Below are 27066 nucleotides of genomic sequence, written 5' to 3'. Positions count from 1 at the left end.
TCTGTGACATTTGGTCCTTCAAGAGGTTTTCACATGTGGTCCGCGTGGCAAGCAGCGCCCACGCAACGGCAACTCGACAACCATTGACGGCTCGGGGAAGAGTAGTTCAAGGTTGCCTCAAGACTGGTTTGTTTTTGTTTCAGGAGTTTGTGTTGAATGAGCTCTGAACCCATGACTTATCTGCCAACTAATGCGAGCTTCCAAATACCACCTAGCACATTGCTGTCTCAATTATAATCTTCTTCGACGTCAAGTCTAAAAATAAAAACCTTCTCCAAAAACCCCCTCCAAGTTAAATCGCTGCAATGTTCCTTCAAGATGACATCAAATCTGACAAAACAGCCCCACCCCCTCTCCATCAACACCTTTGTCTTCCCCTGAACGCATTTCAGAGGCTCAGCTGGAGAAGTCGATGACTTATTTTAACCAGGTCTCGATCGGATCAGGCCTCTCGGCATCTGGTGGGGAGAAGATAAGACCTGTTATCTCTTTCCGACAACCCCGCAACCTCTCTCCGTCCTCCCGACGACTGGTCCAGAGAGAGGAGGAAAAAGGAGGGCAGGAGATAAATGACATAAATACATTACCCTAAATACAATTAGCTGTTGTGTAGATTAACTATACAGATGTATTCTGTATATATGAACTGTACATACAGTGCGAGAGAAATTGAAAGGAAATTGTAAAACCGGTAAAATAAGCTTTTTTTTGTGAACATCCTTACTTGTATGCGATAAATATACACATGCAGCAGTAAATAAAGCGCTGGACTGATAATTGCTCATCTTAACAAAGGCACTTTATTGTTGTACATATGCAATTATGGTACATCTGGCAGCGCTGGTACGAGGAATCTTTGGCTGGCAGCTCACAATTGTAACAGCCCTTCTGGGACTGAGCAGCACCAAGTCACCAAAACACCAAATTGATCAACAGTTTACCGAGAAGAGGAGAAACACGTGGACGGGAATGAATGCAGACAATTTTTCATTTAAATCTTGAAAATAAGAAACTTTAAAATATTATGTATATATTAGTTTGGAGTCAAACTAGTTTTAGCTAATCATCAAAAGAGTACTGTTATATTATTTATTTTGACATCGGGGAATAGAACTTTAGAACTGAAGGCATCATAAAAAACTGATGAATCCTCTGCCAGATTAAAGTTGCCCTCATTAGGGTTCTTCTCATGGCAGAGACATAATTGCCATGAAGTTGTAGTGATAGTTTGAAGGTCAGATTTACGACTAAGGTGACCTTCAGCAAGACCTCTGAGCGCCTCACTGGAGCGCAGCAATTTCATGGCGCTGGAGCAGCGGCTGGTGGATGAAACTGTTTGGACACGACGGTCAAAAGAAGCAAAGCGAAAAGATGGGTTGACACGTCAGCAGCAGAGAGAAGTATCGCGCATGTCAATATTTTGATAGAAAGTCAACACGTTCAAGTTAGAGATGGAAGTTAATTTTAAGAAGAGGTAATTTGAAGTTAATTTAGCTGTTTATTTTAATACTCGCATCTTTAGAGCTCTTTTGAGTTCACCAAATGTCATATTTGAAGACAAAGCAATAATGAAATTTGTGTCTTAAAGTAATCAACCGGTGAATATTCATGGGGAAATCTAGGAGTTACATTTTATAACCTATTCACCTGTTGTGTCTGTATAAAAATTGTACCCATTAGTTGTTTTACTTATTTATTATTTTACCTTATTCCCCTGCAGTTTCCCCCCTGGAGCTTCAACTAAAAAAACGAAATGAGAGACATCACAGTGGTGTGTCTTAGAACAATATTATTTCTTTCTTCTGGCTGTTTTTGAAGACGCCTAAAATTAGCACTCTTTTCCAGTTCTGTCTAATTTACTGTTTAGCCATCAGCTATTCCCACAGGAAAAGTCTTAACGAGTGTTTAATTACTGACAATGATGCATTGGGGGAGCAAAATCGACTCCGTGGGTCGGACACGCGAGATCGGACGCAGCGATGTCTCTCACCATTTGTCGCTCCTCGTCTCATGTTGCCTCACGTTACACTCAACACTTCTTTACATTTTCTTCCCTGTTTACGGATGGTCCCGCGTGCAAAGCCTCAGCGGTGCTGTTTGGCTCAATTAGTGAACCAACTAGCTGTGCTCGGCTCCACAATACAACCTAATTGCTCATTTGGCATTTTGTGTCTCTTTTCAGATTGGCAAAATACCAGAATGTGTAATCAGGGGGAGGGCAGTCAATGAGGCAAGGCAAATAAGTCAGCGCTGCAGACCGTCATTACCGTGTGGGTGATTGTCTGATGCCGCAGAGGTTTATTTCCTCCCGTCTGGTCTCTGAAGACGGAGGAGAGTGCAACTTTGAGCTGAGAGAGATGTGCATCTGATGACTCTGTCTCTGCTCCCTGTTTTTGACATTCAAGGCGTCGCCGCCGCCGATTGATGTAAATCACAACTAGCTGGGGAAGATTCATCAAGTACCGATACAGCGCAAAAAAGCACTGTCTTCAAAGTCATGTCCTTAGATATTAAGTGAATTATAGGCAATGAAAAGTCCAAACGCTGCTCTGCACAAACCATTTTTTTCCCCTTTAGTGACAAACAACAGTTTTTCTTTTGTCAATGTTTGTGATGGCACTGAACCTGTGACATCTTGATTCATTTGACAGTCTTTTTGGATTACTCGACCAAGCTGCTGCCTCTGCTGCGATGCCTATCTACAAATGAGCTGCTGACTAGACGAGACAAAGACAATAATAGCCTATTGAGCTCCGGAGGGCCGTCTTTACTGCAGCAACAACCGGGCCGTCCGGACAACAGTTTGCTGGTTTGTTAGCAGCCACGTCATTTCTTTCGATGACACGACACAGAGATGAGGCTGAGCAGTGACTCAGCATTCATAGGATGCTCTCGATCTAACTAAACTGCAAGGGTCTCTGTCTGTCCGTCGTGTTTAATGTGGAACCATTATGTACCCACCGAGTCTATCAGGAGGAGATACCCATTAAGTGTAACTGGCGAACGCCACGCTGGGAGCTGCTCAATCTCTGTCGCTCGCTACGATATTAACTCTCGTCATATACAAGATGAGTCTGTGTCTCTCTCTCATGTTTAATATTGATGGATTATATCCCCTAAAGTGAAGTCGATTGAGAGGAGGTCCCTATTGTTAACACACACCTCTGCAGACTGGGAGGGCGATTGATGCCCCCCTTCCCCCCATCACTGGGCAGTCATTGTACTAACCCTAACCCTAGCCATGTCCTGGCTCCAGCTTCAAAAAAACAGACTGATGCGAGAGTTGTATTAAACTTCTGGTTGAACTCTTGATAAATAGACGAGTATACCATCCTTAACGTCAAACTTAGAGAGGCAGAGGCAGAACCTCCTGCAGCCTTTGTTGATCGTCATGAGGAATGACTACTTGCGTGTTTTACATGCAGCGTTTTCATCCCGCATTGTGATGCATTGCGAAAGTAAAGTAACTGGAAGCAGAGAGACGCAGAGCGCATGCTGCAGATAATGAGGCCCAGACAGATGCATAATGACAACTTCTCGAGGTTCTTTTGTTGCCAGGGTGGATTTTGGTTGGAGCGCAGAATTGACACTAATACAGTCCTGCCACAGCCTGACGAGAGGTTGGAGGACGTCTGGCTGTCACTCCCACAACGCGGCGGGGGAGTGACAGCCAGACGTCCTACCAACCTCTCCTCAAGAGAACGCTGCACATAAATGCACATTCGCTTTGCTATTCACAAGGTCGTAACAGCACCCTGAGTTGTATGAAGGTACAAAGAAAAATCAGTTTGAAGGCCCCTGCTGAATCAGGTCTAAAGCGCTCATTACGAGAACGGCTTTCCCTCCACGTCTCTCTCTACGCCAGCGGACAGCGGTGCTAACAGTGCAAACCAAGGAAACGGTGCTGACACGGCCCACGCGGTCGACCTGGGGGGAAAACTGGAGGTTGGGTACTTACCTCTTGGCAGTGACCCTGTCGGTCGTCAAGGTGTTTCGGGCGATAACCGCTGTAAGAGCACGGAGCGGCGCCGAGCAGCGGGGAATGTATCAACATTACAGGCATGAGCAGGTTCTGAGAATACAACCTACACAGTGGCAGAAAGACGTCCTTCTCTGGCCAACATTCTCACAGAGCAAATGAGTTGTTTGCTGCTGTGTTAATACTCTTGGGCTTCCGGCTGTAAACCAGGGAGTTAATGTCAATCCACGTCATGACCAGTTAGGGAATAATATTTGGAGAAGATATAGTTGATAAGCTGTAATTATTCCTTTAGAGAGGTTGACGAAATGTTTTATATTCTATTGTTGTCCCCATTCACATTGTTTTGCTTATTGCTACTTTAGTTGGATGTTTGAGCTGGACTGCTGCACAGAAAGCTCCTCAGAATGAATTTGAGACTTAAATTGGACTTTCCAGTATTTTTCGGAGACAGTCACGTGTCCAGCAATTAAACTATTTAAATAATTGTATTAAAAGTCTTCAATGTCTTAACCCAAGAAGCCTCACCTCCCCCACCCAACATTGCACAATGACTGAAAGATGGATGCCTTCCTTCATGTCTGCCATCTCCCTCTATTTTAATCCTTTTGTCCCTCTTGCCTCCCTCTTTTTCTCCTCCTTCCAACTTGAGCCACTTACTTTTGTTCCCATCGCAACTTCTGCATGCCTCTCCTCACCTCTCTCCCTGCTCCGTCCGTGCTTCTCCTCCCTCCGTATAACATCCCTCCCTCTCTTTCTCTCTCTGCGATGAAAGGGGGAGTTTAGAAAGGGAGCGAGAATCAGAGGAGGAGGTTGAAGGGGAGGGGTGGGTCCCTATAAGAGCAGCTGCCTCCAGCCTCCACGTAGCCAGAGAAACCACGCCGAGACTGAGGGAAGGAAACGTATACGCTGACGAACCTCAAGACCCCTACAGGCACCCACAACCTCCCCCCGACACAGGTAAGGGGGAACCGTGGAGAAAGTGGGAGAGGGAGAGTGTAAAGAATAGGCTTGACCTCTGACCTTTGATACAGAACCTTTAGCGCTTTGCATGTTTGACGTAAAAGCTGAGAGAATCTGTTACGCTGACATATTGACAGGCAGGATTTTATTGTAAATACATTTTTTTATCAGTTGCTTTTATGTTGTGGTGATTTGGAAGATTTGAGTGGCTGCAATTTGAATTAAAATGAATAACTGGACTCACAGGAAAGCAATTGACAGGTTTCATTTCATCCAGTTTGACTTATTTTTCTCTGGACTTTCACTCCATCACTTTGTCTCTCCTCCACTCCTGTTGAGTCCCCAGGTAACTGTCACCACCGAACCCTTGAGTTCCTTGAGGCTGGACCCTTGTAATGTCGCTGATCATTGTTCCCCCCCCCCCTCCCCGCCCCCACCGAGGTTAAATGCTACTAGTACTGTTAAGTAGTGAGTGAAAAGCATAAGACATAAGGGATGCAAATGCCGCGGAGGGCACGAGGTGCACAGGCGCTCCACCTGAGGACCGCACATCCAGTTGGTTCCGTCAAGTGGGGAAAGGTCATAAATGGTACGTTGCCATTAGTCGTTAATCGTTAGGGGCTGTTTTATTGTCTCTGCTGGCGTTCGTGAATGGAAGTCTTTGCAGAAAGCTGCAGGTTGGTGTTTACGCCGTGGCCTTTGGACACAGAGCAATGGGGATCTGGGTGAGTGCACGTTGATTAGTCCGGGTCACATTTATACCAGCTCTCTTCGTTAGAGGGTTATTTTTAGGTTTTCAAAGGCAGCCCAATCAATGGATTGATAGTAATACATATTCTAAATGTAACTTAAGGTTTAATTAATATCCCAAAAATAAGTGAAATAATTCAGTAAGTGGTGGGTACCGAAAGATTGATTCCCCTTTTTGTAAAAAAAGGTTCTGTTGCTATATGAAATCGATACCTATTAGTTAATTGAGAGTTCCATTGAGAATAAATATGGAATCTCTCAGGAAGCTCAATAAATGGAGGGCAGTTAAAGGTTAAAGACAGTAATATAAATTGATTTTTATTGATCCCATATGAATCATCTGGTTCACATCAGGCCCCGTTATCCTTGAATGAGTTCAAATCCATCTAAGAACAATGTCTTCAATCACATTGTCATTAAACCATTAGATGAATTGCTTCTCTTTAACCATTTGTTATTGAGGTTATGGAAGGATCATTAGTCTTATTGTTATTAGTGGTAAAAGTACCGTTTCTATTTCGGTAGTTTTACCAATATTATTTGTCTTATGCCTTTCGGCATTTACGCACAAAACCTGTTATCATTAAGTGTTTCTTTGAGTTGTCAAGAATCGATTATAAAAATGATCATCTTTAAGATTGGATGTCATTTTTCTTACTTTGATTAATTGACATAGCTGTTATTTAGCCCGGGGCTCATTTTTTTCATTGACCTTGGACCAATAATCTCTGAAGAAATGTGCTTTTCAAAGTCAGTTTCCTTGCGTCAGCTTTTACCTTTAATAAGCTATTTTAACAACCACTGATGATAACAGATCTGAAAGTGGCCGTAACTGGTTCTAATTATCTGAGCGAAGAGAAGCTTTTTGCTGCTTATCAGAAAGAGGCCGATAGATCTACGGATACTGTGGCGCTTCGGCTGAAAACACGCTCTTCTAAACTGATTCAGGGAAAACTAGATGCTGCGCTCTCATACCTTAGGGCAGATAATCAAGGCTGTGAAATGCATTTATTTTCTGATTAGTTTTGTATTGTTTTCTGGCATGTCTGAATTGGCCGGATGGAATAGAATCCAGAGTTAATAAACAAACGGAATGAAGTGATGGAGAGCTGGTAGTCAGAGAGTGAGACACACTGCATGAACAGAGAGACAAATAGAAAGTTCACTGGGAAGCAAGAATAAAGACAAATCCATAGAGCACACGGCATTAATTAACCTTAAGCTTACCCCCCAAAAAACACACGGACTGAACAATTGATTAAGACCGCTTTACTGAATCACAGCCCCTTTCCCACAGCCACGTGTTCCATCCCTCAGTAAATCGGCTGGTTACTTCAACAACACGGCACACTTAAATGAACCTCAGGACACCATTCGCTCTGGAGGGCTGGACGGGGAAAGAGGAAATGGTGTGAAGGGAGCAGGATCACAGGTCATTGTGCGGCTGTGTATTTATCTGGTAGCTGCACATGCCTGTGTGAGTGTGGAGCTAATCAAAGGATGCAATGTTCTTAACACGGCAGGGCCTCCGTCCATCCTTTTGTGTGGGGAGGATTTCATCCTTGCTGCTGCTCTTCCCCCTGCATGTTGGTCAACGGGGAAATATTCTCTCCTTTCAATGAAAAAAATGTTTTTCTGTTGTTGAGGACGGAAGGAATTGCAATGTAATAGTAATAATACGTTTTCTTTAATGTAAGTCTTCTTGAGAATTAGACACTTGTATCTACATTGGAAGCAGGTTCTCTTCACAGTCATGTAATCCCAGAACGATGCAAACATCACAGGCGACGAGTCGCAGCTAGTGAGCTCATGGAAAGAGAAACTGCCACTAATAAGCAGGTTGTTCATGAGAAATGCAGATTACCCAAGTTCTAATTCCAAACCAGAGACATAAGGAAATTCTGATGGCAAAAATGTCTCCTGCTTGTTGAAAAGAACAACAAGAGGTGTCAAGAAATGAACAACCACCCATTAAAATGGCTGCAAAGCCCTCATCGCTTACAACTAATCCTAACAAATGGATTGTAAAGAAAAATACAATTAACTCAAGTAATTAAAAATAAGTCTTTGACAAATGGAGAAAAAAAGAAAATTACAATTAAAGGGCATCACCTCATCTCACGCCATAAACCCAAACCAAATCAATGTGAAATGGGTTTGAATGCGATTGTTTACGTGTGTGTGTGTGTGTGTGCGAACCTCCAAACCATTAATCGACAATAAGTGATTAGGTGCATTGAGAAAGGAAATTGATTTCGCTTAGCGCGTCCGCCTGTAATGGCTTCGGCATGTAATCTACTGCCACGTCACACACGGCGTGACCCACAGGAAACGTCTTGCAAAAGGTTCCTTCTAAAGGTCTCTTCTGGCTGGAGATATGTCAAAACGCCCACTATGGAAGCAGACACCACCTCCAACAGGAAACACAACCACCGTGCAGATGTCTAGGCTTTCTTACACTAAATCTGTACAATACACTGATCATTTACACTTAAGATTTATCCAGAAACAGGTTCAATTATGAGTGTGAAATGTCCTCTAACTTAATGCTAGAATTGAGTAACTTATCAGCAACGTTTTGGGACACAAATAGCACAAACTTTTATGCCAATAGTTTTTGCTTTTATGTTTTTGAGTGGGTGAGAACGAGACTTAATGCAAACGTTAGAGGACGATGGAGGTATTGACGGATAAATCCACACGTAGAGACTGTATGTAGGCCACGACCGAAACGATTAATACATAGATTAGAGATGTTGAATCAAACTGATTCGTAACATAGATCTATTGTCCTGAAATGTGTCACAGCAATGGCCACCATGCCAATATGCCAGATACTGTACCTATCAATATTGGAACAAGGAGCACGATGTATCTTGAGTGGGCCTGAGACAAGCTGTCCATCAAAGTGACTTTTCTGACAGTTAAAGTAGTCAGACTTCTGGCTCCAGGCAGAAGAATAAGTAACACTTAATTACCTGTCAAAGTGACTCATCAACCAAACAAAGCCAACAACACAAATACACTTTAATTGTTATCTCCACCAGGAGGATCATGCGATCGGCTGAGTGGTTGATTGTGTGTGTGTGTGTGTGTTTGTGTGCGTGTGTCTGTCCACTGCTCGTCTTCCATTCTGCAGCAGCAAACTACATCATATTGTGAGTGGCCAGTAGTTTTTGGTCGATGGGTTTAGTTAAAATCCGACAACTAACAGAAGCACCAGTTCACAGCCTGCGTGGTACCTCTGGGCCTTTTCTCTGTGCCACATTTCTATTGTCTACAGCTAACGAACGACTGCTGTGCTTCTTATGTCCTGTTTGTCGGGTTCTGTGGTTCTCGCAGTAAACCGGCTGCAAACGTATCTCCCAGTGAGGAAGAACAACAACAATTCAAACTGTTCTTCACTGCAATCACTCTCTCAACATGTTTACTAAGTGGGCGGAAAGCTCAGGGACTTTTGTTTCTGCAAGATTCTATGAAGTATCTTACGCAACTTCTGGCTGATTGACTGCATTCATCGGCACTTTTTTCTTTTGTTTAAATGAAGTGGGTTTTGCGATGCCTTACTGGCCATTGGTGTCTGGACTGAGGTTTAGCCAATTGTGGGTTGGGATCATTCAATCAAACAATACGGCCGTGGTCGTTGCAGACCCACCTGCCATTTTAGGATATTAATGAGAACAACTTAAAATGATGGTTCTCTCTAAAGATGGAAGTTTAGTCAGTTTCAGCTAAAGCTTTTCAAATTAAAGCTGCAGTTAATCAAGAACGTTTGTTGTTGTGTCAAATAACTTTAGTGTGTGTTCTTGAAAATGATTAGATTTCATTTTATGATTGTAAAATTAATAATGATATCACTTACTATTCAAGCGCTCAGATGCATTCTGGCTTTTTTTATGTGAAAGGAAAAATAAACACATCAATATAGAGTGTGTTTGAACTACACTTCACCTTTAGATTAGATTAAAATGGAGTCAATTGAAAGGCCTTGACATCATTTAATGCAAATGCCATACGGCGTTAGGCGGAACTCCACTAGACAAAGGCAACGTCTGTGTTTATGTTGTTTACATGTACAGCATGTCCTCATGACCGGTAACGACATTATATAGAAAGAACTTGCAAAAAATGGTTGACATGGTTTACTGACATGAATGTCAATATAATAATAATGTTACTACGTTTAAGTTTGGTAAAACTCTGCACTCCGGCTTTTGAAAATAAAGAGGAGCTGCAGGAGAAGTGCACACTGCTCCTCCGTTCAACCACGCGTAAATAATCCGGCTTTAAGTCGCTCTTCAGGGTGAGAGTAATTTATTTTGTACTTCCTGTTCTTGATGAGAAAATGGTAATAATGTAGAAATACAATGGTGGAAACGCTTGACAACACAGACAGTTGAGAGCTGTCGGACGACAAAGACCATGAATCATACTTGAACCTACGCGTGAATCTTCCTGTAATTCTAACAGTACTTATTCACGGTTGAGGACATTTTCCATTTAACCAGGGAAACCTTATTGACTTTACATAAAGCTACACGTATCCCAGCTTTCCAAGGTGACATATGTGTGTCATTTGATCAGTGTGAATAATAGTTATATTATTATATTATATTATTAGTAATAGATAATGACACAACATAACATAATGCAAAATGCCATAGCTGCTTCTTCAGTAGCGTTGAATTGCAACGTGTGCAACATTTTCTTTTTGGGTAGTGAAACAGCTTAGATGGCACATTAATAACAGGTTGAGCCCGGGTGCGAAATGCTACTGAGAAATATTCATGTGAATTATATTTAATTGTCCCCCCGACTGCAAACCTCCATCAGAATCGCCTCAGTGCAGCACCACACAGTAATGACTTAATTAACTGGTTTATTTAGTGGTTAATCAGTTAATTAAAAGCTGAATAATTGGGTTTTTAGGGCTCGAGGGAGAGAGGACCTGGCAGACGGGGGAGAGAGAGAGAGAGAGAGAGAAGGAATGCTGGAAAGGTGATGACCACAAGTAACGTTACGTAATCGCAGTCACGATGCAGGAAGGAAAATTCACACACTCATCAGTCATTTAAAGTCACATCAGAATCACGGTGTGATTGTACAGCCATCCAATTGCACGCACTACTTTACTGACAAGAGAACAGGGAAACAGTTGTAGATTACAATCAGGAGTGCATTCATGTCTGCATGTGCACCTGTGATATTCTGAGTGAGTGCCGACAGGCTGCACGCATCCTGCGTTAGTGTGACGTTGTTAGGGACTCTGGATTAATCCTATTCGGTGGGAAAGAAATTGGGCTGGGAAGTGCCAGCACTATTGGCCACTGTTAACTGTTACCTGCAGTCCCCTCCAGTTGGATTTAAACTTCCAACGGCAGCGAACAAACCATATTCTGTGAAAGTTACGATTCTAATGGAAGAAAAAAGAAAATTCCATGAGAGGACAATTGTCCAAAGCTGTCCATGAGCACTTTCAGGGATTCTATGTTTGGGTTTGCGTTAGCTTTAAATAATATTGCTTTATGGCTACTTGATCCTCTCAGCTGTTATTTGAGGGTTTAGCATAACAGTGAATGCACATAATTGTGGCTCCAACATAAATAATCCCAATTACTTTGGAGATCCCTTCAAAGTCACATATTTGAAAAAGTGAAATTTTTTATTATATTTTTTAAATTATATTTTAAATATTGTAAATGTATTGAAGAGATGAATACACGCCGCCTGTATTGAGAAACTGTGCCTCTAAAACTCCCTTTGGGGTTGTGCAACATAATCTAGTATATCACGGTTTTACATAAAAAACCTTCTGAAAGTGTGGTCTGCAGTGACAGTGATTTACATCAGCTGGCGGGTAGTAAACGTTGCCCCATGCTGTTGGCTAGCAGGGATATTCCGTTGAAAGAGGCTGAATCACAGTGTTTCAGGCAGAGGATAAACAGGGGCGTATTCAGACAGACAATATGAATTCGGATGATTTCGGATGTAAAATGACTTCACAGCAGCTCTCTGTTCCTCAGGCTGTTAGACGCCTTAATCGGCCTCTATCCACCGTTTATATAACAGCTTTAGTTTTGTGTGTTTTCCTTAAATAGCAAAGTGGGACCACGACACATTTTTTGCAAAACCCTGTTGTACAATGAAAAAAGAAATAACCATGTAGCCTGTTAAATACGTCCAAGTACCGCCTCGCAAAGCTGCTTTGTCCGTAGACTCTCCGTCCAGCCAAACTACACTGGGAAATATGATTTAACAATATGAAGGTAAATGTGTTTTCCACTTTTCTTGCACTCGCTCTTTAGGGCATTGAGGATGCAGCATCTATGTGCGTGAGGGCAGAGGCTGCATCCTCCCTCCACAGCTCCGTGCATAACAGAGATGAGAAGACTCGAAAATCTCCTCCGTGCATTTTCCTCAACAATGGCAGCTGCTTTTTTTTTTTTTTAGGAGGAAAGGAAGCAACAAAGTCATTGACAGGAGGTCGGAGAATGAGATGCGTTCTGGACAAATGAACAGGCCCGAGCCGTTTGTCTGAATCCACTGCCATCTGCCGTCCTTGTCCTCACTTTGTCCTTCACTGACAAACCCATCCTCCTTCCTATCGGACTTAAGACCCAACACAAGCCTTTCTTGTTTGCCCACTAGAACGCTGTTAAATTTCGATTAATTTTGTCGAGCTGCCGTTCCATGGACGGGAAGAGATTTGAATGAACTGTGGTGGAGGAGCACTTTTATCAGTTTTTAATTGGTCTGAATAAACTTCAAATTTCAAAGATTATGAAGGAGCGATGGATTTAAGACAAATTAGTTTTACTTCCAGGCACGTCAGTTTAATAGATAATGTCAACCTACTGCAAAAAAGCAGTGTAGTGCGTGTGTGTGTGTTTTGGGGGTGGGGGTTTACTTGAACGTGTCTTTTAGTGTTCTGTATAGCGGCCATACACAAATTAGGCCTGCATGATTATGCATATGTGCTGCATATATGTGTGTCTTTATGTTTTGTGCAAGTAAGTTTGGGTGGGCATCTGTGAGCAACAGACAATGACTCAGTTCGTTGCCAGCGGCATTAATTGAGTCATCAATTAAAGACGTTAATGAGTTTGCTTAATGAGATGAAAACCCTGGTTATGTCCCTGACGTCAGCCTCACCAGACGTGGGCTGTTCCAACCGGGATCAAGTCAAAGTGTTTGACGCTGTCTTTCCGTCTTCCCCTGGTTTCACGCGTCCCTGCGCTCTGTCCTGTGCTGGCCGCAGACGGTGGGACCATGAAGACCGTGGTGGCACTGCTGCTGCTCTGTCTGTGTGATCCCGGACAGAGCGACTGCCAGGCGGACTGCGTCTCCTGCAGCAACATGCTGCCTAGACAGCTCAGTTTCAACCCCATGGTGAGGAGTCCGCACACACGCACACGCACACACACACACACACACACAACTAGATTACACTCTCACAGTCAAAACCTTTTGTTTTTTTTAAACCTTCCCCCGCACCACCTTCGTTCCCCCCGTCCTGACTCAACGCATTACCCTTCTGCCATTTGACTTTTAATTTGTTGTAGCTAATTGATTCCTGAGGACAGATGTGTGTTTCGCCCCTCAACGCTTCTGCCGGGTGGTTGTTTCTTTCCGGATAACAACATGTCAGCGTCTCGGGTGTTTTGGCTTGTATCATAAGCGTTCAACCATTAGAGCATATTGTTAGGCAATCAGATCACAGTCGGGATCCTTTTGAATTGGACATAAATAGCTTTGTAAAACACAGGATGCTTAAGACGGATGTAACTTGACCACGTACTGAATCCCTTTCTTCTTCTGCTTATTCTAATTCTCTCCTTCATCTTCATCCGTCCCCCTCGGCTGAAAGGCATTTCATTTATAAATCAATAAGCGAGCAGGGCCTTGATGATTAGTTGGCTTCATGGAAACCAAAGATGATGCTCAAGGCGATTTTATTTTCAAAGCAAAGGTTTTTCATCCATCAATCTTTGCTCTCATTCGGTACATAATAATAAGATGAAGGTGAAACTCAAGCCAGAAATCAAATCAACTTCCTACTTTCATATCGGGTTTTGTGTTCCACTCAAACAATCTCAATCCGACATTTTGCCTGCAAATATGTAGTGTCTTCATTTGTAGATGGAACGTTAAATCAGGTAAGTCCAAGACCCCATCAATGCTCACGACTGAGGTAAATGTCGACATGGAAATGGTGTGGCATGTCTGCTTCGTGTTACCACTGCGCTGACTCCACACAGAAAATGAAGACGATGTCTTGTCTTCGTCTCTGCACAGGTGTGTCTCACTGAGTGCGAGGCCGACGTCTCCCCCAACTTCTTCTGGGACTTCTGTGGTAAAGTGCTGTCATCTCCAATTTCCACCCTTGCGGGTACCATACAGAAAAGATCTCGGGAGGAGGTGGAGGCCCTGTTTTCTGAGGAGGAGGAAGAGGAGGAGCCGCTGAAGGAGGGTCTGTTGCTGCCCTTTGCCCCGCAGAGGTACAATCCCATGACCCGGGCCCTGGGGCTGGATGAGAGGCATCAGTTGAACACTGCCCACAATGCCCCGAATGCCCCGTCTCTTGAGGATGAGTACGAGGAGGATGCAGGGCAAGAAGAAGGAGGAGCCACTGACATGGCAGCAGGAGGACAGGACGGTGCAGGGCTGAGCGTTTTCAAGAGGTTCGGCGGCTTCGTCAAAGGGAGGCACGGCTACAGGAAGCTGATCTCTCCTGGGAGATTGTACCAGAAGAGGTACGGTGGCTTCGTCGGCATTCGGAAGTCGGCCCGCAAGTGGAACAACCAAAAACGTTTCAGCGACTTGCTGAAGCAGTATCTGGGGAGGAGCGCAAAGGCCACTGAGCTCAACAGCGTGTCAAAGGACCTCGACCAGCAGAATGAGGTTTAGCAGACCTTTACGGCACTAACACGAAACTATGATATGCTCCAATGTCAAACTGTAACCGGCGTCACCAAAGTCTACCGATTCAAGTTAATTACCAAAAAGTGCAAACTAAGCCCGTAATCTAAGACTACCATCGCAAGCCTCTTTGTCTCATGACATACGCGTGGCCGCTTCTGTTTTACATCCTTTTTAATTATGATGAAAACTATTATTAGACCTTGATTTCTACATTCCCAAGAGGATAAATGCTCCAGTAGAAAAAGAAAACGCTCCTTCTGAGTACGGACACTAAATTTGGGGCTCCCATTTAGTGCCACCATGTATGCAACATGGTTCATTTGAGTATCTGCCAAGCCGCGCTCCTCCGACGCTTTGAAGGAAGGGGGATTTACAGTACAATATAGGCTCTGATTTACAGTTTAATGTGAGCCGCTAGGTTAACGTTGGCATAATTATTTGCTATTAAAATTCCCTTTATATAGTTTGATTGCCTAATTAATTACTGTGCTGGGTCATGTGTTACAAGTGCTTCATCTTCTTAAATGTAGTCCTCTACCTTTTTTTGGGGGGGGGGTCATTACTGTTGACAGCATGTCATTGGTAAAACCGTTCCTTACGCAGTCTTTTAATGGACAACACCAGTGTTTTTTTATGTTTTGCCATAATGGTTAAGGCAATGCTAGCAGTAATGTGATGTATTATGTATGTGATTTGTGGTAAATAAATGCAAAAAGATGGAAAAACTCCGCTAAAGGGAACTGATTGATTGTGCCAAAACACGTGTGAGACGTGGCTACTGAGACATGTTCGATGAAAAAAATCTCTTCTTCAACTGGTGCGACAGTGAAGTGAAAGATAACACAGCACTCAATACTCGTACGCGTATATTCTACATTTCTGTTTGCCAAACGGATGTGTTGTACAAGTGAGCATCATCTCAGACCTGCTGTTATGTCCAGATGCCAGATCTCTGTATGTATAAATTATACTGATCTTTTTCTTTTCTTCCAACTGTAATGGTGTAAAATGTTGCTAACATCGATAACTTGTAAATAGCTCAACCTAAACATTGTCGAATAAAAATAGTTTACTATTTCTGTCTGATTCTGATTCTGTGTCTTGAGGTGTTTTGTTCTTGGCGTTTGAATCTACATCTTGGCCAGCAATGGGGGGTGATGAATGTCAATCTCTCAACTTCTCTTCCACACATTACGGTAATGCTCATCAAATGATCCAGTGGGGTTATGACGCCCCCCAGTGGCAGTTCTGCATGCTGCACCTTTCCCACAGTGAGTGGAGGAACAATCTCATTATGATATTCTGTATATAGACATGTAGTATGTTTGCTTCTTTAAAAGTTTCCTTCAGCGTTAGATGAAGGAGACTCATTCAACATGTTAAGTAAAGATGGAGACGCCACAGTTTAGTGCACATACACATTGTGAAGTGTTCTCAGTTTCCCCGATGAACTTAACGTATCTCAGGTAGTCAACAGGCCCACTAATGAATTTTACCAGTAAATTAATTCTACGATGATGGAATGTTTCTTTTTCTGCATCCCGCGGCAGAAAGGCTTCATTTTGAAGGGTCGAACCGGAAGTGTCAGTCGTGATTAAAGCTAGTTTGACATTGCCTCGACTTCTGTACCCAAACAAGAGTTTCTGTCACATCACCGGTGTCTACAGCCGCCCTCCACATATCGTAACGTCTGGACTTGGCGGATTCGGTGAGTTATAAAGAAGAAACGAAGCGCACGGTGGACCTTTAGCCGACCTAGCTTACGCCACAGCGCTGCAAAGCCACCGTTAGCTAGCCGAATATAGCCGAAGCTACGAGACGCTGGCTAGCCACCAGTAACACTGAGCACAACTTTAACCATGCGACCTGTTTTAACACGGATTAGTGTAAAAGTCAAGCAACACGTTCACGCGGGTTCACTTCGGCTACACCTCCTTGACGTGACACCTGAGATAAAGTTAAGACAATTGACAGATAACCTACTGACGCACTGCAGCTAAAGCTAGCAATGTCGCTAGATGGAGAACTTAACGTTAACGTCAAATGATTCACGTTAAAAACGGCCATTAAGCTGCAATATAATCGTGACCGCTGAAGGACCAGCGCGGCTTCTGCAGCGTCACTCGTCTCAGTGTCAACGTGTTATAACGTCACGTTACTGTAACGTTGTTAAATGTCAACCTGCGTTAGATGAGCCGACGTCGTCAACTCAAACAGTGGCACGTCTCCTAAAATACGGCTAGACTATATATAACAAAAAAGCATTTGCACCGAACTCTTTATAAATAGCATGACCACATATTGTCCAGTATTCGTGTGTGTGAGAGAGCGCGCTTGCGTGTGACCGCAGGAAGCGCAGCTATGTGCAGCTGCGTGCGGAGGTCCAGGGCTCTGTCCCCGGCTCTGTCCCCGGCTCTGTCCCCGGCTCTGTCCCCGGCTCTGTCCCCGGCTCTGCTCCCCCGGCTGCTGCTTCTGCCTCCGACCGGCTACCGAGCGGCCGGCCGGGGACTCTCCACCTCCCCGCGCCGCGCGGCTGTGGCCGGCGGAGACTCGCAGCCGCTGCCGCTGCCCGGACAGGCCCGCGTGGTGATCTGCGGAGGCGGGATCGTGGGCTCGTCCGTCGCCTTCCACCTCGCCAAACTGGGCTGGAGCGATGTGGTGCTGCTGGAGCAGGGCAGGTGAGAACTGATGATTGTTGTTATTATTATTATTATTTTTGCTGATAACATTTAGATGTGGGGGTCTTAGACAGTTGTCCACAGTAGGAGACAATGGAGGGGTGTACGAATAACAACAAGAGTTGTTGACTGGATGTTGCTTCTGGATTTCCTGTTGGCAGGCTCGGTGCAGGAACCACCCGGCTGTGTGCTGGCATTGTCAGCGTTGCCAAGCCTATTTCCATCGAGTGTCAAATGGCAAACTACTCCAATAGTCTTTATCAGGGCCTGGAGGAGGAGACCGGAGTCAAAACAGGTCCGCCACTTTGATGTGTTTCACTTTCAGTCTAATTTAACTTCTCCTTATCTTAATGGTATTTGGAAGAACTGTGCTAATTAATTACCATACACATTTCCCAGATCTTTGTCTTCATGAACTATTTTGTTAATATAAGGAGCATTTGCACTAGGGGATATTTCAATGTCTAGACAAGCATGCATTAGCTGCAGAGTCATAGCATTGTATGTATTTGGACTATTTGTATTGTAATTAGTTAAGGCAGCTGAAACCTGTACACAAGGCATGCACTGTATTTGTTATAGAAGCCCTGGATTGTCTGATGTGGCTCACCATAACATTTCCTCTATGTTAGAGCATAGAATGATTCTTCCCTTCCGTGTTGAGTTGCATAATCATTTTGGTTGAACATGTTGTTTTGTGTCTTTCAGGTTATGTGAAGACAGGGTCTCTTTGTTTGGCTCAAAATCAAGATCGCTTCCTGTCTCTGAAACGCTTGGCATCCCGACTAAAGTAAGACCCTAAAAGCTCCACCAGACATTTAGTGGAGGAACCGTTGGACACGTGGTTTGATATGCAGAGCCTTTTCTAAATATAGATACATGTTAGCGTCCTCCATCTTTGTCTCCTTCGCTTTATTTCTAGGGTAATGGGGATCAGCTGTAACATCATTAAGCCCAAGGAGGTGGCCAAACTCCACCCTCTTGTTAACATTCATGACCTGGTGGGGGCGCTCCACCTCCCAGCAGATGCAGTGGCGTCTTCCCCGGACGTGAACCACGCCCTGGCTGTGGCTGCTGCTGGACATGGTGAGAAACTCAAACTGATTACTTGTCATTGGTAGAGCATTAATGGACAATTGTAATTCCTAAATGGTACTATTATTATTCTGTTTCTCTGTCTGGTTTACCTTCTCTTTATCGGCATTTTCTTTCTTCCATCCACCCTTCTTTGTTTGCAACTCAGGGGTTCAGATCCTGGATAGAACCACGGTGCAGCAGGTCCTGATCGAGAAGGGTCAAGTGATGGCGGTGGAGACTGACCGGGGCTCCATCGAGTGTGAATATTTTGTCAACTGCGCTGGACAGGTAAACAAATGTAGGACTTCGATGCCGACTAAGATCAGGGAAATCTTTGTGACCATTTAGAATCTTAAACTTAAAATCTGCCCTAATTCCAGATCTATCTTGATTCTCACCTACATAATGCTGATAGATATGAACAGTATGACTGAACAAATTGACTTATAGGACCGATTGCGAAGTCCCAATATGTGTGTGGTCAGAGCGGCAGATATAAATGTTTGTCCTGTCTGTCTCTGCTCCAGTGGGCTTACGAGCTGGGCCAGGGGAGTGAGACCAAGGTGTCGGTTCCTCTTCACGGCTGCGAACACTTTTACCTCCTCACCAAACCTCTCCAGGACCCCCTTCCGCCCAGCACGCCAGGTCTCTTAATAGAACAGTCACTTGTTCTTTCAGCTGGCACAGTGGCAAACCGAGTTGAATGGATTCTAAACCTTGAGCCAAATATGATGACTGATATAGAACTTTTACATTTTGATTGTTTTCTTTTGGCAAATTGGCTGGTCGAGGGGGTAATTGCACAGTTCATTAATTCCTGCAACAATCATCATTTGCTCTTCAAAGATGTAGTTCATAACAGCCAATGACACAAAGAGAAGCCCGATGATACGCCATCATACTATAATTATATAAAATATTGATTGACAGCCAAAAACTCAATTGAATTAATAGTTTCTGGAGGGAAACCTGTTGAAAAGCACGTAACTTCCCTTAATTGTTGTGACTCTGCAGGTTGATGTGTATGTTTTGAGAGGATGAAAAGGCGTGGCTAGTTTTTCATTGGTCAGTTCTCTTTCTGGCAGTACTGCTCGGCCACTTGTACCTTTTTTGTATTGATTGATAACGTACAGTCACACAAGACAAGATCTCACCGAGAATGTGTCTCGTCTCCAGTCGTGATCGACATGGACGGCAGGATGTATGCACGGCCGTGGCAGGGCGGCCTTCTGTCGGGGGGCTTTGAGAAGAACCCCAAACCCATCTTCACCGAGGGCCGCAACCAGCTGGAGATCCAAAACATGCAGGAGGACTGGGACCACTTCGGTAAGGAAGGGCGCACCGGGAGGAAGGTTTTTTTTTTTTTTTTTTGACAGACCGATAAATTGAGTCGAGGTTTGAGTCATTTTTTGTAGCAGTGACTTCGACCCAGTGTCTCTATTTCTGGAAACGTGTTTCTCAGACCCGTCTAGCAAAATATCTTTCCTGTGCTGATGAACCCAGTTTCCTTTCAATTTGCATTTTGAGATTTTTCAGAGGTTAAAGTTATGTTGTTCAATTAATTATTTTAATATAAGTGTGCTTCATTGATTGAAACCAATAGTCTGACTCACTTTGAAGTGCTTTTCATTTAGGCGGTGCCAGTTCAGAGGACACCTCACACATGTAAACACACACGCAGCCTCACACCTGTCTTTTGACTGTGACCGTGTGCTGGTAATCTGAGATTCCTCACGCAACTTGACGGGTTGTAAAAACAGCCGTAAATCACCAGTCAGCACTGAAGTGGAAGGCCGAGACTCCAGCTAATCCATCCCAGGGGGCTCTGGTTTTAATTATAGATTATCAACCAATATGCTCCTCCCCCGCTTACCTCCTTTAACCTCAAAATTGTTATTATAAATAGACACTTGAGAAATTACTAATGTTTGCCCTTTTCTCATGTTGGGTCACAAGTCTCAAGTATCATATTATTACCAACAGAAATGCACCACATCGTTAGCATGCATCGCCAGCATCGGCGATGCATTGTTACGCCGCGCTGCCACGCTGGTTTCAGCTTCCATGGATTGATCCTTCGCTTTCTGAGTATTTGCATTAGTGGATGTTTTGTGAAGGGTAGTGGTTGGCTAAAGGTTATTTAGAGCCAGCTCGTGTGACGTTGTCACTTGGCATTGGACAGGACGGGTCGACCAGCAGCAGCTTTACTATTGTGGCAGGAAGCAGTTTATAGTTTATGGGAAATGTGCCTTTTAAATGCTGAGAAATACTAACGCTGGCACAGCTTTAGGCCAACTGTTGTCGTGGTCATGATGGAGTTTGTGTATTTTATAATGTGTGTTTTAAAAAAGAAAATGCTGCACATTGATTTGGACGCCTCTCCTGTGCTTCCAGAGCCGATGCTTAGTTCCCTGCTGAGGAGGATGCCCAGTGTTGAATCGGCTGAGATCCACCAGCTGGTCAACTGTCCGGAGTCCTTCACCCCCGATATGCGCTGCCTGATGGGAGAGATTCCCAGCGTGGCGGGCTACTTTGTGCTGGCGGGGATGAACTCCTCTGGTCTGGCCTTTGCTGGAGGGGCTGGCAAGTAAGCGTGGGTTGAAGTGTTAGTTAGGGGAAGCCTAGATTACTAACAGACCACAGTACTGCTCTTTATTCTACACCCAAAGCCATTGTTTGAGGGGACGACAGGAATGAATTCAGCCTGGGTTTGTGATGTGGTTCCGCTGCGATCGCATCACAATGTAGCACAAACGGCATGACGTGTGCTTTGGGATTCAGGTACCTGGCCGAGTGGATGACCTACGGCTACCCCACCGCCAACGTGTGGCCACTGGACATCAAGCGCTTCGGCAACCTGCAGAGCAGCCGAACCTTCCTGCGACACAGAGTGATGGAGGTCATGCGTGAGTAGGAAACCTTGAATGTTTAGTTGGTCTTGAAGCAGCCGCGGCGTGGTAACATTCCAGTTTAAATGATGGGAGACAAATTTAAATCTCAGACAAAACAAGTTGGTATCTCTCAATGTTTTTTGCATACAATCTTTTACTTTCCTTTTATCGCAGGCGAGGACACACTGGTTTATTTTGTATATCAAAGCTTAACTTTGGAAAATACCCACCTGATTGAACAAACTCTCACTGCAGAACTCTCATATTAGCTTGTGTCGCACTTTGGATACATCTTTACATAAAAATAAATGAGTGGAATTTGAGAGAAGGAACAATTAACCGACAAATATTTGAAAGTACGTACAAACTGGATAACAACAGCTTACACAATGAGATATAGCGTGTTCTGCTTTGGCCTGATGGTTTCTCTCGATGTGTCTGCGTGCGTGTTTGTTTCCAGCCTTGCTGTACGAACTCAAGGTTCCTCGCTGGGACTTCCAGACTGGCCGCCAGCTGCGGACCAGCCCTCTGTACGACCGGCTGGACACGCAGGGAGCTCGCTGGATGGAGAAACACGGTTTTGAAAGGCCCAAATACTTTGTTCCTCATGGAAAAGGTGCAGAATACTCACCAGCAGCACACTACCGTTTCTCTATCCTAAAGCCCTTATTCAACCTCAATGCATCCCAGTGTTTTTATATATATATATATATATATATATATATATATATATATATATATATATATATATATATATATATATATATATATGCTGTTTACAAACCTTTTTTCTGTGTGTGTAGATTTGCTCTCTCTGGACCAAAGCAAGACTTTCTACAAGCCGGACTGGTTTGACATCGTTGGAGCAGAAGTGAAATGCTGCAAAGAGGCCGTGTGTGTCATCGACATGTCGTCCTTCACCAAGTTTGAGCTGACTGTGAGTGCCGACGTGCTGGTGTGAACGTCTTGTACTGGTTTAGCCGCAGTGGTACTTTGTGTGTTCAGAAAGTAACTTCTCACCGTACATGGCATTTTATGATATGTCCCATATCAAGCAGGAGCCACTGATTCAGCCGTTATGTACTCGGTGAGTTATCCACTTTTGCCTGGTCATTTAAGTAGAACCTGTTGGTCTGTCCTGATGTCCCAGTCATCGAATGGCCAGGCGCTGGAGCTGCTGCAGCATCTGTGTGCCAACGACCTGGACGTCCCCGTCGGACATATCGTCCACACCGGCATGCTGAATGAGAGGGGAGGCTACGAGAACGACTGCAGCGTCGCCCGCGTCAGCAAGAACAGGTTTGTAACACCGAGGCACAAGTATCTAGAAACAAACATTTAAAAAAATAAAATATATATATATATATATATATATTTTTTCCATTCCATCTCCAGCTACTTTATCGTCTCGCCGACGGACCAGCAGGTCCACTGTTGGTCCTGGATGAAGAAACACATGCCAAGTGACCCACACCTGCACCTAGAGGATGTCAGCTGGAAGTACACTGGTAAGCTGCAGTGACGGCGCCATCTAGTGGCAAAGTATCATCCCACAACCTCTCTCTGCTCTTCGCCCGGTGTTTCTCATACGGTCTTTTGGGGTTTGTTGTTGCAATCAGACCCACATGGCACAAGGAGGGTGGTTAGTTACATGTCCAATATGTAATTTGCGTATTTGTAATGGGATTACCATAATACCACTAGGCCTACAATCTTTTCATTACAGGAGAGATAAAGACAGCTTTGGCCTTGCAGAGTGTGTCCCCACACTAACGATCTAAATGATAATTTAGGGTTGAATTAAAATAAACTTACTACAAAGTTACAGAAAAAGTGCAAAACATATTTTCTGTTTTTTTTTTTTTTCAGACTCCTCAACAATTCATTTACATTTTCAAAGGGGGATATTTAATTATTTTTTTTTGTTGAGATTTTCTAATAATAAAATGTAATTATTAGGAGTTATTGAGGCAGTGTTTTGTCAGACAAAAATAATAAAGTATTCACTATTAATTCTTTGCCCACAGCTTTAAATCTGATTGGACCTCGTGCAATGGATGTTCTGGCTGAGCTGTCCTATGTTTCCATGACACCCGACCATTTTCCCTCCATGTTCTGTAAGGTAGGAAACACAAATCTAGTTTCATAACGGAGTATTTGATCACAGTGTTGATAGCAGTGGTACTAATGGTTTGAGTTGCTGAAATAGTTGCAGCGACACCACTTAAGACTCCACCCGTGGTTCTATCAGTGTTGCTACCCGTATAATTGTTCATACTCTGTTATCAGCCCTGCAGTGAATAGCATTTAACCATGTGTGTGTTTACAGGAGATGAGTGTCGGCTATGCCAATGGGATCAGAGTGATGAGTATGACTCACACCGGAGAGCCCGGCTTCATGCTCTACATACCTATCGAGGTGCGTCGCCGCTCACATCTGCACACCCCGCAAATCAAACATGAATCCAGTCATTCCCCAGGGTTGCTGGTACGTGCTTGGTGCCGCACGGCGCCTCGAGCGTAACGGTCGTACTTCCCTCTGCCCTCCACAGTACGCGCTGCACGTGTACAACGAGGTGATGTCGGTGGGTCAGAAGTACGGGATCCGCAACGCGGGGTACTACGCGCTGCGCAGCCTGCGCATCGAGAAGTTCTTTGCCTTCTGGGGTCAGGACCTGGACGCCTTCACCACCCCGCTGGAGTGCGGCCGAGAGTTCAGGGTGAAATTTGACACGGTCAGTGGCCAGTTGAGCAAACCGTATGGTATCTGCCGGCGTTGATACAAACTGCCGCGTTTCGGGTCCCAGAAAGCCTTTTATTGAGCATTATGGTGTCACTCTGGTTACGCTGTGACTTTACCAACCCGATTTACTATTGAAGCTTCGGAAAACGCCTCGAAGCAATTCCTCTACATCCTCTAAGTCCATGTGGACTCGAATGTACTATTTAGAGAGTGGGCCCAGGACTCCATATGCCGAGGAGGAAAATTTCACACACATTTCTAAGATAATAAAAAAAAAACGGCGGGGGAACATTTTGGACAGACGGCGTTATAAACGGCTACTTGTTTATTACCGCGGTAATTCAAGTTTTACTTTTACACAGCCGGGGGAAATGAGGAAATGATTGCGGGGTAATGAAAGGCACTGAGCCATCTGCTTCGCCGGAACATCTGTTAAAACTGTCAGCGAGGCTGCACCTGCAGGCACGACAGGCGGCACTTATGAAAGCAGCAAAACATCAGGTGTGCTGCCGTCTGCCGCACACAGCAGTGATGTCCATGCGGTATTAATGGCCGCACCTCGCCGTGTGAAATCGGTTTCCCAGGTTGCTTTCAGGTGAGTATAGTTACCACAATGGGAGCTGGTTTAGTGGTTCTCCCAGCGGGATTGTGCGGCGCTTGCAAATTGTTTGTCGACCGTCCCCCGCAACACTTTCATCTCCTCCTCCTCCTCCTCTCTGCGCCTCCTCCAGGACACGGATTTCCTCGGCCGCGAGGCCCTGCTGCAGCAGCGCCAGGACGGCGTGTCCCGGCGGTTCGTCATGCTGGTCCTGGAGGACCACGACACGGAGCTGGACCTGTGGCCGTGGTGGGGCGAGCCCATCTACCGCAACGGCCTGCTGGCCGGGACCACCACCAGCAGCGCCTACAGCTACACCCTGGAGCGCCACGTCTGCCTCGGCTTCGTGTCGCCGCCGCCGGGCCCCGAGGGGCTGCCCACGGCCATCACCCCGGACTTCATCAACCGCGGGGACTATGAGGTGGACATCGCCGGCCAGCGCTACCCGGCCAAAGCCAAACTCTACCCCTTCAGCTCGCTCTTCACCCAGCAAAAGCGCCGCAAGGAGGACATGGAGTTCGGCAACCTGCACGGGAAGTGATGATGCAGAGCGGTGGCGGGCCTCGCTTCCCCCCCCCTGAGCGGTTGTTCTGTGACACCCGTCCTTCGGTCCACTGCTAAACCCAGCAGCGCCAAACATTTGTCCCCTTTTTAACGTCTCTCAACCCGAGAGGGGCGATGCGCACAATCACATTTCAGTGAACTTGTGTCCAACTTCCACGCTGCACATCTCCCGTTTCTTTCTTTTCAAAAGTGCAATATTTAAGAGGCACTAAATGCCCCGAGCGGTTTGAAGCACGGCAGTGCAGTAGAGCTCCGGTTTCCAGCACCTTCCCCGCCTCACAGTCCGCGCCGGTTCAGTGCCTTTTGTCGAGGCGGCGTCGACAACATTGGCCGGGGACACTTTGTTCACTGGACCCCCGCCGAGGGGGAGTCGAGACAGACAATCGTATCCGGCAGTGTTCCGGCCGCTGCAACGTTTGGAGGGAAACGTTCAGTTTCCGCGTTGGGGACCTGCTGCTGTAAAGGATGCCTGTGATGTGATGTGATGTGTGAGTCTTTATGCCGTCGTCTCCACTGCGCCGTCCTTCCTCAGTCAGGGGAAAGAACAGGGCAGCCTCATCATACCAGTAGTTAACCAATATTTACTCCATTTGAAAGGTCCTAACAGGCTAAATGAGCTCTTTCTTCTTTCGGCCGCTCGACTTTGTCTTTTCCAGCTGTTATTCTGCTTCCTGTCGAGCTTGTGGAAACTGTGTTCACGGTTATTTAATCCGCACTGTTATTTATGTTTTGTGGTGGTTTCGATGCTTCATTGAGGTTTTGCTGAGTGTGCTGGTGTCAAATGACCCATAGACAAGAGGAAGCTTTACTTAAAGCCGAGTCCACATATCTTACGTTAGTCATTTGAGTTTCTTTGTATAGAGGAAGGACTTCAGTGTGATTTTGAAATAATAAAAAAAAATGTATTTTTCTACAGCTATTGTGTATAAAATCTCTCTTTTCAGTTCAGGATCTTTTTTCAGCTTTAAGTAACATTGAGTGAATGAAACATCTGTAACTACGACAGAGGTCCCTCCCGTCAGAGGTCAGAGGTCAAGGAGAACTACAGGTCAGCTGTGCTGTGGCTGGTTTCACTTAGCAGCAGTGCAACATTGGATTCATCCAGGAGTCGTATTCAGATTGTTCTACTAAACAGAGCATTGGGTAATACGGTAATACACTCGAGGAGGGTTGCTCACGCTAAAAGATAAGACAATCTTTTAGTGTGCATGTTGAAGATCAGATGCTGAGGAAACAATAACAGAAAGCCTGTCTTTTGATCCGACTTTCTCCTTTCAATACTTTGCTAACATCTCCGGCTTTTTCACCCGACATGTTAGTTCCTGGTGTATAACGAATGAGATCAGAATGGATTCAGAGTCACGACGTTTTTTAAGGGCTAATTTATCGTTCTGTAAGATTGAGTCCAGTAGCTGTGATTCAGGGCGAAGACGTCTGAAACATTTCACTGCAAAACACCTTTTGTTTTTCTCTCCTGAATGTATGCTTGAAGAGGAAGTGTCCCAAACCTTTGCACTAAACAAGAGGAGCGTTTTGTATTTTGTTACTTTCTCGTGCACAGAGCTGCAAAGAGCGGAATAATCCAGTATATTTAAAGTAACAAAACGATGAATGCTACAAATTGAATATATAGTGCAGGTCTGTCAAAGTGTGTTACGAATTCTGTTGTGATGCTTACTAATCTGAAGTGTGTTGAAACTTTGTTATGCTTCTATTTGAACCCCACCCGTCCTGCACTAAACTGTAAATGCCAGCGTTTTCTTCAGCTTTACCATCACGTTAGCTGTGCTTTGAGAGACAAACAAAGAACTCTGATAAAATCGGTTTTGTGTGTTCACTTCAGATTCGGGAGTCAAGGGTCCAGTCTGCACGGCTACCGGCTGTGTCCCCTCCACGCACGC

At 44.8% G+C, this 27066-nt stretch overlaps 2 protein-coding genes across 4 annotated transcripts; both read left to right on the top strand.

Annotated features, from left to right (window-relative positions):
- The first annotated feature begins 4778 nt into the window (after positions 1-4778).
- Positions 4779-15706, top strand: pnoca (prepronociceptin a). The gene is made up of 3 exons (XM_040167244.2): positions 4779-4939; positions 12951-13081; positions 13988-15706. The coding sequence occupies exons 2-3, from the start codon at positions 12962-12964 to the stop codon at positions 14597-14599; spliced, it is 732 nt and encodes a 243-aa protein (XP_040023178.1). The 5' UTR covers positions 4779-4939; positions 12951-12961; the 3' UTR covers positions 14600-15706.
- Positions 15707-16180: 474 nt separating this feature from the next.
- Positions 16181-26985, top strand: pdpr (pyruvate dehydrogenase phosphatase regulatory subunit). 3 transcript variants are annotated; one of them, XM_078084883.1, is made up of 19 exons: positions 16190-16322; positions 16965-16999; positions 17048-17292; positions 17454-17587; positions 18001-18082; positions 18215-18378; positions 18536-18657; positions 18897-19014; positions 19546-19695; positions 20764-20956; positions 21151-21275; positions 21721-21876; positions 22064-22197; positions 22411-22559; positions 22656-22768; positions 23288-23382; positions 23590-23679; positions 23813-23995; positions 24735-26985. In XM_078084883.1, the coding sequence occupies exons 2-19, from the start codon at positions 16976-16978 to the stop codon at positions 25140-25142; spliced, it is 2685 nt and encodes an 894-aa protein (XP_077941009.1). In that variant the 5' UTR covers positions 16190-16322; positions 16965-16975; the 3' UTR covers positions 25143-26985. The 3 variants fall into 3 exon arrangements, with proteins under 3 accessions (XP_040055489.2, XP_077941009.1, XP_077941008.1); XM_078084882.1 differs by having other exon boundaries at positions 16965-17032; positions 17069-17292; XM_040199555.2 differs by having other exon boundaries at positions 16181-16322; positions 16965-17292.
- The last annotated feature ends 81 nt before the right edge of the window (positions 26986-27066 follow it).

This window comes from Gasterosteus aculeatus, chromosome 12 (assembly GCF_964276395.1).
Source record: "Gasterosteus aculeatus chromosome 12, fGasAcu3.hap1.1, whole genome shotgun sequence".
Taxonomy (NCBI): domain Eukaryota; kingdom Metazoa; phylum Chordata; class Actinopteri; order Perciformes; family Gasterosteidae; genus Gasterosteus; species Gasterosteus aculeatus.
This window is presented reverse-complemented; position numbering and strand designations above follow the sequence as displayed.